The sequence below is a fragment of the Lontra canadensis genome, unplaced genomic scaffold (genome assembly GCF_010015895.1).
Source record: "Lontra canadensis isolate GAN:19392208 unplaced genomic scaffold, GSC_riverotter_1.0 scaffold22, whole genome shotgun sequence".
Lineage (NCBI taxonomy): Eukaryota > Metazoa > Chordata > Mammalia > Carnivora > Mustelidae > Lontra > Lontra canadensis.
This window is the reverse complement of record NW_022631016.1, coordinates 11,168,816-11,184,664: the sequence shown is the minus strand read 5'-3', so window position 1 is coordinate 11,184,664 and position 15,849 is coordinate 11,168,816. Positions and strand designations below refer to the sequence as shown.

The 15,849-nt window shown below is 46.2% G+C and overlaps 1 protein-coding gene across 4 annotated transcripts in view; it reads right to left on the bottom strand.

Annotated features, from left to right (window-relative positions):
* TRIO (trio Rho guanine nucleotide exchange factor) overlaps window positions 1-15,849 on the bottom strand; it is a 223,969-nt gene that overhangs the window by 195,805 nt on the left and 12,315 nt on the right. For all 4 annotated transcript variants that reach the window (XM_032861881.1, XM_032861883.1, XM_032861882.1 and 1 more), the window contains exons 3-6: window positions 11,843-12,035; window positions 8,813-9,325; window positions 7,173-7,295; window positions 2,915-3,106 (exon numbers count right to left, since the gene is read on the bottom strand). In XM_032861881.1, coding sequence (XP_032717772.1) covers window positions 2,915-3,106; window positions 7,173-7,295; window positions 8,813-9,325; window positions 11,843-12,035 — 1,021 coding nt within the window. The remainder of the gene's footprint in view (window positions 1-2,914; window positions 3,107-7,172; window positions 7,296-8,812; window positions 9,326-11,842; window positions 12,036-15,849) is intronic.

Here is a 15,849-nt window from a genome sequence, read left to right as displayed (position 1 = left end):
TGAGAGCGAATGAACGGCCGCGACGTCTGCAGAAGGCGATGTTCTCCTCAGCTAGTCTCCACCTCAAGATTTATGTTTGTAAAACCACAAGCAAACCCCAACACCAGAACACCCACCAAGACCACAGCGGAGACAGAGGAGCGCGGCTGTGCAGCCCAGGGCACGCGTCTCCCCAGCTGGGAGCTGCAATCCTTACAGGGAAGCTGCTTCCTTCCACCAAACATGAACCATGGGCTCCCATGGTGGAGCTCCAGGCCTTCCTGATCACACTTCATTTCATACTGATACATCTGGACGGGGTTCAGAGAGGCGGCCAAGATGGCAACCTAACTTAGGATGTCCAAGTTTCTGGTCTTCTCCCCATTGAGCTTATTAAAACAGCTTCAGCGTTAACTGGAAAGCAAAGCACTTCAACAAAAGACCAAAGCTGAGCTATTTCTCTCCTGGGAAGAGGAAAAGTACTGAGTAGATGTGATCTTCCTTCATGCATTAGAATTTCAAGGATCTTACTTCTGTTCAGTGAAGGGGAAGATTCCCACTACATTTTCACTCGAGACTAAAGGCACTCCGAACACGTTCTAATGCCCCACCTGTACGTTTCAGATGCCTGGGCAGGCCTTGGTCGAGGTCCATCAGAAACCCTGGGGCCTCTCTACACCAGGTCCCTCTGTTCCTACACTTGTATCTGGCTTGTGGCTTCTCTGGCTACTCAATATGCACAGAGACCTTAAGCACTGTTACACTTTACAAAGGATCCCACAAAATTGTGTTCAATAATGCATTCATCTAGTTTAGTTTCCTTCAAATCCATAAATTACAGTCATTCATCTTATCCAAATGAAAACACCCCATGCTCTTTTTGAAATTTTGGATAAAAATTTTGGAGGAAAAAAAATGCCCCATGGCACCCTCATTTCTAGATTATTCTCAAGCAGGTCAGAATAGAAATTAACTTCGGGGCTTATTTATAATTCTGAATCCTACCATGTTTGCGGGATTTTTCCCTGTGTGTGACTGTGGCTCAGACTCTGTTATTCACCCACGTAGCTTGTCTTGTCTCACGTTTGCTCCTATCATCTTCACGGAACTTTCCGTGAGCCCACTACCAATTAGCACACTTCTACTTCCAGGGGTTACTGTACCCCTAACATGTTACCATTCCAGATGACGGATGTACAGGGACCAGATAGCTCATCCTCCCACCCACCATGATGTCCAATCAATGATACACCACTCCTCTGGCCGACGTCAGGGAGCACGGGTGAGTGCGGTGCAGTTTCCTGCTGAAGGGGGTTCCTATTACTTTTTTTTAAAAAACTTGTTTTTCTCTGTGGACTTTTGTTTATTCTTTATCATAAAGCCAATCAAATACATAAGTTTAGGGAGGTGAAAAACCCTACTATTGGAACCTGGAAGTCCCTATTCACACCTTTCATGTGAGGCTACTATCATTTTTTTCTTTTCCTGTTCCATTTAGTTTCCTCTTGCCTCACACTTGAAAGGTTTCTAGAGTTGAGATCACTGCTAATTAGGGTCTTGTGCAACACTCTTGTTGACTTGCCAAAACCCTGGGCAAGCTGGGACCTTTATCTTACCTTCACGGGCCTCACTCCTCAACAGGGACTGTTTCTAGATTACACAGATACCATTTCCTGCCTAGCACCATCAGTACAGATACCTATGAATGCAGTCTCCCCTCAACACCAGAAAATCCTCCCCGATCAGTATTTCTCCCTTACGGCAACCCCTCACTTCTCCCCCATACGTCTTCCTGGCAGCTCAAAGTTCCTGTGTTGCTTCTCCGCCACTTGAAGAGGTATTTCCCTGCCCCGCACACTTCCCACTATGAAGTCTGAGTCATGAGCAAAGCACTTCCCTCGTGCTACTCCAGAGTGTTTGCTTAAGTGAGCTCGCTGGGGGCCTGGAGAGGCGTGGAGAGTGTTACAGGCACGTATTAGATGTTCCCTCTTCAAGTATTCTGACCAGAACATCAGCAGATGAAGCCAACGTGAACTCTGAATCCAAACAACTAACTTCATCAATAGAAGACACTGGAAGCGGCCGATCCAAAAGCCACTCTCCAACTCTAGCCCCGGCCAGCAGAGCCTGCCTATCGCTGTGGAGGCTAAAAAGCCACACCCACCTTTTCCCACCCTTCCCAGGAGCTAGGGCACAGCCTGCACCCCACTCCTGGCCAGTGGGAATGGAGGCGAGGTGTGCGGGGATGGAGGGACCTTCTGAAAATAATGCTTCCCCGACTATAGTGGGTGCCGTGCTCGAGATGCAGGGGCTGGGGCACCATGTCTGTGGCCACGGCAGGAAGACCAAGGCAGCCTGAGAGGAGCAGATCCTGGCCTGACATCGCTGTATAGCTACAGTTCCCCAGACTTTGCAACATCTTATTTTCTGAGAAAAGCAAACCCCTGATATTTAAAACCTCATACTCCGGCATTGTTACTTGCTGTCAGAGCATCGTATTAGAATACTAAGGTGACAGTACTGAGGAGGAAGAGGAGAGGAGGAAGGAGACGGAGAGTGGGGAGAAGGGAGAGGAGGGAAAAAGAACAGTGGCTATCACTGATTAGTACCTACTGGATACCAGGCACCACACAGGCCACCTCACAAGAATTATCTCATTTACAGGAGAAAACACTCCTCTCAAGTAGATACTTTTATTTCCATTTTATAGATGAGAAAACCAAGGAACAGAGAGGCGAAGGAATTTGCCAAAGATGGCACAGCACACGGTCAGAGAGCTGGGGTTTCAGCTCACAGCTGCCTGACTTCAGAGCTCATGTTCTTAAGCACTGTGGGTGTCACACCAAAGTCGTCCAGGGATTGGGCTGCGGGGAGGGCACTGGGGGAGAACGTGTTCCGGTCACCACCTTGTGGGCTGCGGGCCCCAAGCACTGACCTTTTCAGCCTTCTGGTGGAAAATGGAGGACATGTCCAGCAAGGTACTCCGCTCATCCAAGGCTGCCGCAAACGCCTTCCACTCCTGCTCCAGCTGGTTCGCAATCTGCTTAATCTGCTGAGAGGCGTAGTGGCCAGACTCGACCAAGCGATTTGCCACCGACATTATGCGGTTTATATTTACATACACGTTCTGCAAAAGATGGGGGAGAGAAAGAGGGCTTGTAGGGGAAGGCAAACAAGAGGCTTCCTTGCAGGACCTGCGGATCATAGAGCTTTCTGAAACACAGCCCACGAACTCCACTTCTGTTTTTAAGGGCAGAATCACCTGATAGAGAACAGTGGACGTACTTGCTATCTGATTTCCAGAAACTCTAAATATTGGTTTCAATTTCTATTTCTAAAACTGCAAAATTACAAATCAACTAGCTGAGGGGCAGACTGGTAGGCACAAAGCAATCAAGTACACAAGTGGGTGCACACAGACACACTCTTACTCACTCGCTGGCTTCGGATCCTGAAACGGGGCCAGATGGCAAGCCTACGGAGAAGCAGTCACCCAGAACCGAGAAAACCCAACACCGCAGGTTTTAACTGGAACCCGGGAACTACACGGCGCATGCGGAGCAGCCACAGGCTGTTCTGTGTGAAAACAAGCTCTCCCATCTACACCAGCCCAAGCCATCTGGGCGGTGCCAACAGAGAATCCTCTGCAGACGGATCTGCTTTCTCCACAGCAGAGGAGTGGAGGCACGAAAGGGAACAACGCTGCGTGCAAACCTTCAATCAAGTTTTCTATTCTGTGGAAATGCCCATCTTCAGGCCCAGCAGTTTACTGCAAAAATAACAGTGTGAGGCTGGAAAAAAGGACACATTTGGCCCTCAAAACAGGTTCTCGCTATGCTGTGCTCCCTTCCAGCTTCCTTGGCCTTTGAGGCTGCTAGTCTGGGAGAGGCAGCGGTGGGGAACGCGCGCCTTCAACACAGCCCCGCCTGTCATCACAACACTGCTCCTCCTGATGGGTCTCCCAAAATCATGTACCCCCGTTGGCTCCTCCCAACCGTGCTGCTAAATCTAATTCCTCAACCTGTCCAAACCTCTCTCCCTTTTTCCTGCCTCCTCTCCGCTCTCGCCGTGGTTCTCTGGGCCCCTCTCCCACCACACACACCCTGCATGGCCTCCTCACGGTGACCTCGTCTGCAGCCCACCCCGAAGCCCCCTAAAGAACGTACTTATCCATTCTTCCTTTGTACCATCTTCTACTCATTTTTTTCCTCTCCACTTTGACCCAAATCAAAACTAGATAGAGTCACTCTGGGACTAGAAAGGCACAGACTCCAGCCTCGAATTAGCTAACAGATGACCGCTGTCTACAGTGGCAGGGAGAGAGGGCACCGGTGAGGCTAAGACAGTCAACCAAGGCCATGGTCAGTGAAAAACCGGCCTCCCTGGTTCTTGTGGTGATAATGCTCTAACGAGTATCCTTTAGGCAAAAGTAATGCTCCCTCTTCCCATATGTGTTCTCTCCCTCTAGCTGTAGGTAACCAGAATTACTAATTTTTGTTTTGCATCATTAAAGATGTAAATCAACCCGAAAGGTGTTAGGAAGAGCATATGCCAATGCCCTCTGTTAGAACCCAGAGCAGAGCTCTCCATGCAGATGGGTCTGCCATGGGAACCACTGGGGGGACTCATTCCCACTGAGATTCTGTTACGGTGTCCCATGTCCCTTTCAGATCCTCAACCAGACTGTACTGCGCGTGGAGGGTCTGTGGACTGGACCTTTACCATCATTCCATCACTGATTACACAGATAAAGGAAAGTGCTGGAACACCAACCAATAAACAGCCTCTAACATAAAATACAGAATTCCCCTTGTTAAAGTACCTACCTCAAGATCTTATCATCACAGCTTTTAAAGAAAAAAAAAAAAAAAAGATTTTATTTGTTTGAGACAGAGAGAAAGCATGAGCATGGTGAGGGGCAGAGGGAGAAGCAGGCTCCCCGCTGAGCAGGGAGCCCCATGCAGAACTCAATCCCAGCATCCCGGGATCATGACATGAGCCAAAGGCAGACACTTAACCAACTGAGCCACCCAGGCGCCCTCATCACAGCTTTTAAAAGCATCTACGACACTACCACGAGCAGAATTGTTGGTGTCCCTTAACATGCTTCAGAGACTGGCGACTTGGCAGGTTCATATTCAGCATTTTCATTTTTTCCAAAAAAAATGTTTAAAACACTGTAGGAAGCACAAGAAAGGGCTACAAATTAAGAAGTCCTTGCTCTGCATAAAGACATGTCCTAGCTGGGTACCAAGCACTCGTGGAGGAGTGGCGGACAAGGAGCCAGATAGGCCTGGAAGCTTCCCCGGCAGCTGCCACCCACAGTGGCACAGGGTTATGCCACTCCTCCAGTTAAAACTTAAGCTTAGACAGGCACCTGGATGGCTCAGACTGTTGAGTGTCGGCCTTCTGCCTTTGGCTCAGGTCGTGGTCCCAGGGTCCTGGGATGGAGCCCCACGTCAGTCTCCCTGCTCAGCCGGGAGCCTGCTTCTCCCTCTCCCCTTACTCATGCTCTCTCATAAAGAAATAAATAAAAATCTTCCAAAAAAGAAAAAGAACTTTAACTTAGAAAAATAAGTTTATTGTAAAGAACCAGAAAATAGACTTAAGCCTTTAAAAATAAAAAAAAGTACATTACTCATACTTTTAAGAGTTTCTTTTAACAATGTTTTTAATTGGTGATAACATGACTGTTAATAATTAGCATTTATCAAGTACTTATTTTGCATTGAGCACTATCTTAGTGTTTTACATATGCAGAGGAAATAAAATTATATCTGCCATGGAAGGCAGATATAATCCCCACTTTACAGATTAGGAAACTGACGCTTGCAGAGACTAAATGGCCTGCCCAAAGTCACAAGGTAACTGGAAGGCTCAGATTAGAGCATTCCTAACCCACCCCATGCTCCTGTCTTCTACATCATACTTCCCATTTTCTTGACCCTAAATGTCGCACTAATAATGCTGGGGGGTGGGTATATTTTCTGTTCTTGTTTCTCTAAAATATATTTTAGTACTTCTTGTTTACATATTATGTGATACAACAGACTGAATGCCTTCCACCACTAGCTGCGGTTTCAGAACAACTTGAAAAATTGATAAAAATTTCTTAGGAAGAAATTCTAAGACGCTTCCTCCACAGGTAACATTTTGGAACTCTTCATCTATGCCTGGGTTTAAAATTTCAAACCACAAATTCTCTCACCTCAAACTCTAGAACCGACACTAAACTTTTTTTGATGGAGTCTATTACAAAAATTGTATTGCTAAATGTTACCTTTGAAACTGCCTAGGAGCACTCAGTTACCCAAACTTTAATTAAATAGCATCTTACTGAATTAATTTAGGCAAAGACCCTGTCTTCATACCGCTTCAGTATTCTGTAACAAATGTTACAAGGCCCAAGAGTGGTTAATTCTCGTAAGACTAGCTCAAACTCCAAACCCAAACTCCTGGACCCTGAAAAGGAAATTTTCAGAAGGATAACTGTCTACAGAAACAACATATATCCTGTAGAACACGGTGTTTTATTTTAGTTATATTAACTCCAAAAATGTAACAAAAATACTATTTAGAATTGTTTGTTGTTTTGTCTAACGGTCCTACAACAACCCAGCACTGGTCACAAAAGGCTAGCAGAGTCAAGCGCATCGGCCTCCAACAGAGCAGGGTGTTCTAGCATGGCCTATGCCCAGATCCTAGTACTTCAGTTCAACCTGGAAGGAAATGTCATGTTTTAAGAGAACTGGAGTATGCCCTGGAGGGAGAAAGCAGGCAGGCTGGCTTATTTCCTCCTCACAAAGGGCAGCCAGCAAACGGAGAGCAGCTGTGCTCAGAACACTCCCTCAGCCACTGAGCAGCTTCTCTGGAGCCCCTACAGGCTCCTAAGAGGTACAGCACAGGAACCAGCCTCAAAATCATCCACGTAAACTGGCCAAGTAACAGGCTCGAGTTTCTCCGATGTGTTTGCTTGTTCTCACATTCTCATCTGCTTAAAGCTTAAAAGAAGCTGTAGGTACTGCTAACCCCAAGAAAGTGGCATGCTCGGAGGTCAGCTACCAACACCACCGGTACCTCCAAAGGCCCCGCGTGGCCTCCTGGCGCAGGGCTGGGGCACCATCCGTGTAAGCCCCTCCCATCCGCTGGAATCCTCTGCCACACGCGCCACCGCTGTGCCCACAGCCTCTTACCATGCAGTTCATGGCGAAGTGGTTGTGCTGCGTCTGCAGCTCCATCGCGTGGGGGTGGCTGGTCCCGATCTCAGTGTAGCTGTTCAGAAACAGGCCCTTGTTGTGTGTGATCCAGTCGAACATCTACCAGAGTGAAGAAAGACAAGCTGAAGCAGCCCCGGGAAGAGGGATGGCTGCCACAGGCCCAGGAGCAGGGCCAAGCCAACCAAGGGCAGCATCTTTGCTCTGACAACCTCTCGGTCTTTTGGGTCCAAAAAGATCCTTGACTTCGAAGTAAGCTGTTCTGAACCGGCCCGGTCTGCGAGAAAGTCCTACCGCATGTGCTCCTTCGGCTGATGAGGAATTAAGAGGCAGACAGGCAAAGAGGGGTGCTCAACCCCCCCCGGCTAACTAAAACCAACCTCTGACTCTCAACCCAGCCTCCCTGCTGTCGTGAACTGCTTCCCTGACCACACTGCTCTTCAGTGAAAGACCTGTTGGGTGAAATTAGGGACTGGCAGGTATCTGGGCAGTTTCTCCTATGCCCACAGATGACCGACAGCAACTCCAGTGACTACACGATCATATCTGCTTGAGAGCAAACCGTATTTTAAAAACCGTGCAAATGCAAACAATAAAATTTACCATAAAAATAGAAAGGACTGGAAAAAAATTTAATGATGACATACATCTCTCTCGAGGTTCAATACAGATACTCCCTGGAAAAGGATGTCAGTTACGTTGCTCACAAGGAAAACATGAAAGCAAAAGGAAATAACTATCATTATTTGGACTGGTATCGTGACTTGAATCAGAATCCTAGAGACTGTCACCTGTTTTTTCCTAGTAATTGAAAGGAAGATTTTTCTAGTGTCTTTGACAAGGCACTTCTTTAAATGTAAGTATGCTGACGGGTAGGTTAAAAGCTTGCCAGACAACAGTAGTGGATTGTCACTGTTTGAAAGGTCCTTTTGTATCAAAGATTAGTGATATAGTTTTTTTAACATTAGAAAATATTCTCCTGTGAGGAAAAACTCTGTGAAAAAAATTCAATGAGCTTAAATTAAGAGTGATCGGTTCACCCATGTTCATGGCTTGTGACACAGTCCTCCCAGTAAGTGTCCTGTTTCCACTGCTAAGACAGAGTTAGCAGGTGACATGAGCATCCACTCGGACCAGCTGTTTCATCTGGAGCATGAGAATAAAATGAGGCCATAAGTAATCACTGCCCGTATTTCCCAGAAGCTATTCTTTTTAACACCTGATTCGTCTTTTATCTTAAAAGCATGGTCAACAATAGATCGGAATGGTGTTCTGTCACTGGCTTCATTGTGGCAAAACACATACCTACGTAATTATTGCTTTTGATCATATAAATTCTACAAGATGTTCACTCTTTTAACTCAAGATACCCTTCTCGTCTACCTTACAGGCATGCCAAACCACAATGTCAGTCATTAAGAACCCAAAGCTCCTCAGCCCTGGCCTGCACCACAAGGGAAGCTGAAAGGCGGATTTCAGGCAGATGGCTGGAGTGAACCGACACCTTCCTCTTCCTCAGCCCTCTCTCCTGACCAAAGCAGCCCCCTAGGTGCCGGGACCCGACGATCCAGGAAACCCATCCGTGTCTCATTTCAACTTCCCTCCCCCTGCTCCTTTACCTTTTCAGCGTCCTGCTCAAACAGCCTCAGCTGAAAGCACTGGTCCAGCTTCAGTTTTCGTACGTGCCACATCTGGTGCAGATGCTGCCGCGTGGAGTGCAGCCTGTCCAGCATGGCGGACACCTTGGGCAGGAGGCTCTGCAGGTCCGCATTGCCTGACCCCGAGTTCTTTTTGGGAAAGCTGTCACTGCTCTGAATCCTCTGGAGCAGCTTCTGTCCCTCTAAATCCAAGTCTTCTATGGGGGCCTTAATCACCTTCTTCTTCAGCTGGGAATGCTCCTCGATCATATTCCGAGCCCCCTCTAAATCCTGAGGCAGTTCTTTCTTGGCCAGGATGTCCTGAAGTTCCTCTAGCCGAGAGAGCATGTGGGTTGCATTGCTGATGTAGTCTTCAAAAGCAACTCTGATTTCAATCCATTCTTCATGGTTGTATTCCAAGCAGCCATCGAACTCGGGAGTCAGCTGAGAAGGATCAACTACTTTGGTAAGGCCTTCTAAAGAGACCATGTTTGTCTTAAGGGGAAAAAAAATCACAGATGAGAAAATGACCCAATTTTCTGTGGCCTTATCATAATGCAATTTGCAATACTTACTTACAGATATTCAAAATGTAAACCAAGTGACCTCTTTATAGAAAACATACCTTGTTCTGGCCCCATAAAAACAAATGTAGATAAAATTAACATTACCAGTATAGTCAGTGAAACAGAAGTCCATTAGAACAACACGTTAGTTAGAATACCTAAAATGACAGGATGTGTGTCTCATGAGAGCTAAAGAAATGAGATTTCTTCCCAAGAATGTGGAAATTAACCCGCTATCTTAGGCATGTTAACTGGGAAAGGTCTTAAATCGCAATACAGAGCAGACAATTAAGAAATTTTACTTTCATCAATGCACTCTTTGTCCTCCGAACCACTCCACCATCTCACTCCCAACAGAAAACTCTGCAGAGGCCTCCGGCTCTCTGCAACCAAGCAAATGTCCTGTTCGTGGGTTTCTACAACCCTGAGAAGTGCCACCTCCCTCTGAGGACACGTATTTGTGAGCTCCTTATTCAGTGACAGACATGCTCCAACCAGACCACGATCACGGCTCATCTTGCGCTACCTCCACCTCCCATCAAGTAGCAATACTAGGCTATGAATGACTTTTTGAAACTTTCTAAAATATACAAAAGTTAGCCAGACAGGGGGCAGAAGCTCTTGCCATAAAGCTGAAGACAGACGGGATGTTTCATGCATTGCAATCATCTGTCACAATTCTGAGTAGTAGAAGTTTTGTACATTCCAACTTGCACTACATTCCAATCTAACAGCGACCAAGTTTTAGTCCTTTATAATCTAAGCAAAAATCTTACCCTCACCCTACCTATGCCACGTACCACAGGGTCACTATCAATATCGTGCCTCAAGGAAAACATCGGGGCTGGGAGAGGGGTCATTAAATGCAAAGACAAAATTAAAGGAAAAAGAACTGTAGCCTAAGAGCCAAAAAATAAACCACAGAAAGGCTGGCTTAGCCCCACCTCTGTCACCTCCAGCCTTAGAAAACCTAGAACTACACCAGCCCCATGCTGGCTAGCATAAGAACCTGCAAAAAGCAAGAGAGCTAGGAAGAGGGGCCACTCCTAGTCCCGCACTTTTGCTTGCAATGTGACTGTAGGTTCATTTCTATCTCATCTGTCCAGACTTTTAGTAACATCCATGGAACTAATCACTTCACAGAGAGAGGCTGGTAACGATGTAGAGACAATAGAGAAGCTGGTATAGGGAACTTTGAAGGCCGAGGGGAAGATACCAAAATCAGACTAGCAAAACTTTTTTGTGCATTCTACATTGCTACACCATTGTTTCTGCTTTAAACACGTATAATTAAAAGGAACACACTTTAAATTCTGCATCAAGAAAATTGTAAGACCCAATAAACTGTTGTCCAAAATGACTTTTTAACTGTGTGAAGATAAAGGCTTATGGGTTTCATCTTTTACCTAAATCTCTTGAATGAAGTTTCAAATTCAAATTAAAACTGAATTCCAATTTCTGATTGAAAATCAGTACCATGGCAAGAGATTTAAAAACACAAGTAATACACATGTGAAAACACTGAAAAGTTACCATGGAACATGAAGCTTAAGAAGTACTATTGCGTGATGTGCTTAATACTACTGTCATTTATCTTAACACCCACGAAGACATTCACTGACACCTGCTATTTGGGCAAACTTAAAGAAGAAGCACAAGCTATTCCACCAAATATTATGAGATCTTATTAGAAAACATTGTACTACAGAATATGACATGAATTAGGTTTCAAGCTGGCCAGAACACTTTCTTCCCATAATCATCTCCTTATACTACCTGCATTAAAGCCCAGGCAGAGCCTTAGTAGCTGAAGGAGAGGGGACAGTGGAAAGGAAAAGAAGTCAGCAGGCTGAGGCCTGTTTCACACACCATCTAAGACAGTGACCTAATGTGCTGCTGAATTCCGAACTCTGCAGAGCTTTTAAAGGACTATCTCCCTTTCCATAAACAAGAGAACGGATGCATGAAATACAGAACAGATCATTCCCTCCATTCTCAAGGACAAGGTGAAAACTCACTTTCTTCCGGACACGTGAAGTTGGGTATCTCTCCCTAACATTCCCTTATTTCCAAGCCGAAGGCAATGATGATGGATCTGAGGCCACATAAAGCCACCTGGACTGGAGGGTGAAGCTGTTTTATCACGAGAAGTAAGAGGGAGCCTCTTTCTATGGTACACACCTTACACCTCAGCGGCCTCACCAACCAAAACAAAGAGAACTAAAACCTAAATCGCCCATGGGTGAAATAATCCAGTAGCGTCATGTCATAAATGAACCGAAGTTTTATTCGGTAACTGATTTTACATGCCATCTGTACGTAAGATGTGCTGTTCCCATTTAATATGTGCTTTTAAAAATCTATTATCTAAAATGATGAGGAGAAAGTCAACTTTTAATGAACCACGTCTATTGGTTTAACTGGTCTGGCTACACATGGAAGTTACCTCAAATTCAAATTTAGAGCTGCCAAAATTAGTCCTCTGTTTCTGCCAAAAGTTGTCTGGCTTGATTATCAGTGCAACATGAATGCAGCAGGGAAAGGACTCTTGCAGTATCTTCAGGAGAGGCTTAATGGAGTCCCACTTGGACCCGCGCATGTCCACGATCACTGTGAATCCTCGCTTGCACACCTCTTCACTAGAGAAAAAGAAAGAAACAGGTTTAAGCCATGTAACTCCTTCTCTGACCAGAGTCCCACTGGGTGAGGCTGACTCTGTGACCCTCACCCTGATGTCTGTGGGGCTCCGTATTGTGAGGTGGGGGTGGGTGGGGGAGGGGAGGGGGTGTCTCATCTTTTGCGTATTAAATGATCCCACAAGCTGTCTAGGAACTATCACAGCAAAGGTCCTCGGTGAGCACTAATGGGGACAGACCCCTAACAGTGTGCACAGAGCCCAGGTGTGGAGGGTGACAGACCAATGAACAGCAGTCAAAGGAGCCTCCCAGGATCACGGGCACTGAAACCACCCATGCCAGTGCACTGGGGATCGCGGGAGCTTTTCAATGTCCCGTTTTGTCCCCTTTTAACTGGCTTGGGTCCTTAGCTGTCCTAGAGGTTCTCCAAGTATGCTCCACTGATCCCTGGGGCTCCTTGGTGCCCTTCTGGCAGGGTCTTCAGAGTAAAGGGATTTTCACAGTAATGATAAGACTTATTTGTCTTTTGCACGTGGTTGCACTGGTGACACAAAGGCCATGGTGGTGACGAGGCTGGTCCTCAGCACCAGCCAAGCAAGTGCTAGAGCCTCTGTGCTCTTCCCCTCCACGTTCTGGCCAATTTAAACAAAAAAGCCAGTTTCTCTTAACAATGACCCTGACAAAGCAATAAAAATTATTAGTCTTATTAAGTCTCAACCCCTGAGTACATGAAAAATATAGGCAATGCACTTCTGCCATAAAGAAAATCTAAGAGTCAAAATGTCCTTAAACACAGGTGAAAATACTCAGTCACACTTGGTTATAACTTCAGTGTTCACGGGGAAGCTTTTAGGAAGGCTCTGGCACAGCCTTCCACTTCTGGAACAACCATAATAACCCTGTTTTGTGGTGGATTCACACAGTCCATGCAGGCTTCTGGTCCTAGTGCCAGACGTGACTGGGTAATGACTGAAGGAAGGGATCTGGACACACACCTAAGACCCTGAGTGGGTAATGACAACTTTTCCACCCAGCGTGAATGTACTGGGCCCAGACAGTGGAAAGACATTGGACATTTTTCTGCCTCAGGTAATCACCTGAGAAACTAAAACCTATTTATAGTTATAAACTCATATTAAAAAAAACTCAGGAAACTAATCTCTATCATCAAGTGTTGTTAAAAGGCCAAAATAAATTAAGTCAAAATTAAAACCAATTTCACTCTCTCCTGCATTAGCTCACACCTTTACCCTTCCCTCCCCATCCCTGCAGAATGCCATTCTTTTCCTTATCTTGAGGCACGCCATTACAGTAACTCGCTCCAAATTTCACAGACATAAAGTTCCTGTCACAGCTACATCCATGTAAGAGGCATGTCACAAAAAAATTCTATAAAACAAGTCTGTGGGGCTAGAACCTGAGTAGACAGCAGCGCAGGTGCTAGAAACATGGTGTGGCAAGCCATCACGGGGACACAGACTGACAGCAGCCCAGATTCTCAAAGGCGGAAACCACCAGGAATGGTTGGATGACCTCCTGTCTACCACTCCTACATGAACAGGAGCTCCAAATGAGTTAATGCTTGGCTCAGGCCCCTCTCATGATACCGCTTCTCTGTGTCTCCAGTAGGTCCTGGGCCATAAACCAGGGAACAGCACAGCACGGACCTCCTTCACAGATCCTAGAAGCGAACAGGGCTTCCAGAAAGGTCTCCTCAAATCTCCCAAGTCACTTACATGGAGCATTCTGGGCCTCTTAGGGCTCTGATGGGGTGTGCAATCTGGCAAGACCAGCCAGAGCCCGGGGAGCCTCCTCCCGCAGAGACCCTCTACTCCGGATGCCCCATCTGCTGCCACACTCCAAAGGCAGGAGACCACATGCCAGGCCCCTGATGGCCTCATTGGGTGTTGTCTCCTAGACCGACTTCAGCATCGGCCTTCACCAGATCAGGGTACGCTCTCAGGCAGACTGTGTCTCTCCTCACAGAGCGTGACACGGTGTGCACAGAACACGGCACAGCCCCTCCACTTGAAAGGGGCTGGAGAGGCATCCTGAGTAACTCCCGACTCAACAACAGGAACACGTCAGAGAACACCACACCAGAAGGTGCCTGAGCTTGCACAGGTCACAGAAGGATTCACGATCCGCCTTCCTCCACAATCGAATCAACCACCCAGTGACTTCTAAATAATGAAAATCGCACACGAACTGGACTGAGAGGGCACATCCTTCCAATCCGTCTCTTTACCCAGTTAAAAGCCAGTTCTTGTTAAGATAGCAGTGACTTGCAAAGATTCCCAAACCGTTTTATTCAGGAGCAGCTACGGAACGTGGGCAGCTGTCTCCGGGAGAAGGCACCCATGCCACTCCTCCACCAGAAGACCCCGCTCGCTGGGACGTGTGACCATTCACCAGGTACTCCGGAAGTTTCCTCTAAGAACCTCATTTCATCGTGAGATAAAGAAATGTTAGGTAAAATTAACATCCCTTCTCAATGCTGGTCTCTGAAAAACAGAAATGCTCCTTAGTTTCTACATGAAGAAAATACCTTTTAATATGAATGTTCACAAACAAATCAATTTAAGTCTCACATTATTTTGCTAGTGACAAAAGGGTTTATCCGTGTAGCTACTATAAATCATCCTAAAGAAGGCAAAATGCTCTAAAACATAATTAGTATACGTGTAACTCAAACAATAAGAGGAATAAACACCTAGAGATGTACCAAGACCAATGTTATTTTCATCACTGTGTGGGAATCCCAATTAGACCACCAAGAAGTTCTACTGTGACTTGCTTCTACTACACATAGTTAATGGAAAGTTTCTTTGCAAATTGATTCTATGAAAGTCACTCCATACTCCAATTGCTTTTATTTTTTTTTTTAAGATTCTATTTATCTGTCAGAGAGAGAGAGAGGATAAGCAGGCAGAGTGGCAGAGAGAGAAGCAGGCTCTCCGCTAAGCAAGGAGCCCAATGCGGGACTCGATCCCAGGACCCTGGGATCATCATCTGAGCCAAAGGCAGTGGCTTAACTGACTGAGCCACCCAGGCATCTGCTTTTATTATTTTTTTTTTTAAAGGAGAGAAGAAGGAAAGGGAAGGTGACCCAAGTAATAATGTTCAAACTACCCATGACCGCTCAGATCACACTTACGATTACCTCTGAGGCCACATTTTAAGAGGCACACAGACAGAGGCCATGCAGAAGAAAAATAAGATAACTGGGCTCTAGAGCACACGTCAAAGGGAAAAATAAAAGAAGGGAAGTAGGACAAATGGAAACTATCATACTTTTTCTTAGGGAGCTACTGTGTATCAGGCACTGCACTGGGCATGTGCATACGGAATCTTACTCCACACTCACAATGATCCCAAGAAGTACTCATTACTATCATATTTCACAGATCAGAAAACTGATAATAGGAACAGCTGGTGTGATTCTGCTGCCCATGCTTTCTGGATAGCGTACTTCTCCACATCTGGGAATGTGGGACCCTGCAACTATCCAGCTTGGGGGTGGCGAAAGGCCACCTTAATGCCACAGAAACTGTCAGGGGTAATGGATAGGAAAAGAAGACTCATGACCCCCAGGACGATTTATATGGCTCTGGAACTATGCCAACAAAAAATGAGACTTAAGTGCAAGCAAACCCACAAGTCAAAAAAAAATTCACACACCATCATTTTGCTGATGATTTTCTTGGCCCTACTGCTCGGCTCTAACAAAACAATGTTCCCACCACCGGGCGCACAGTCGGGCAGAACAGCTCCTGTGTGGTCAGGGAGACCCACGGGTTCTGTTGCCGCTTCTCTC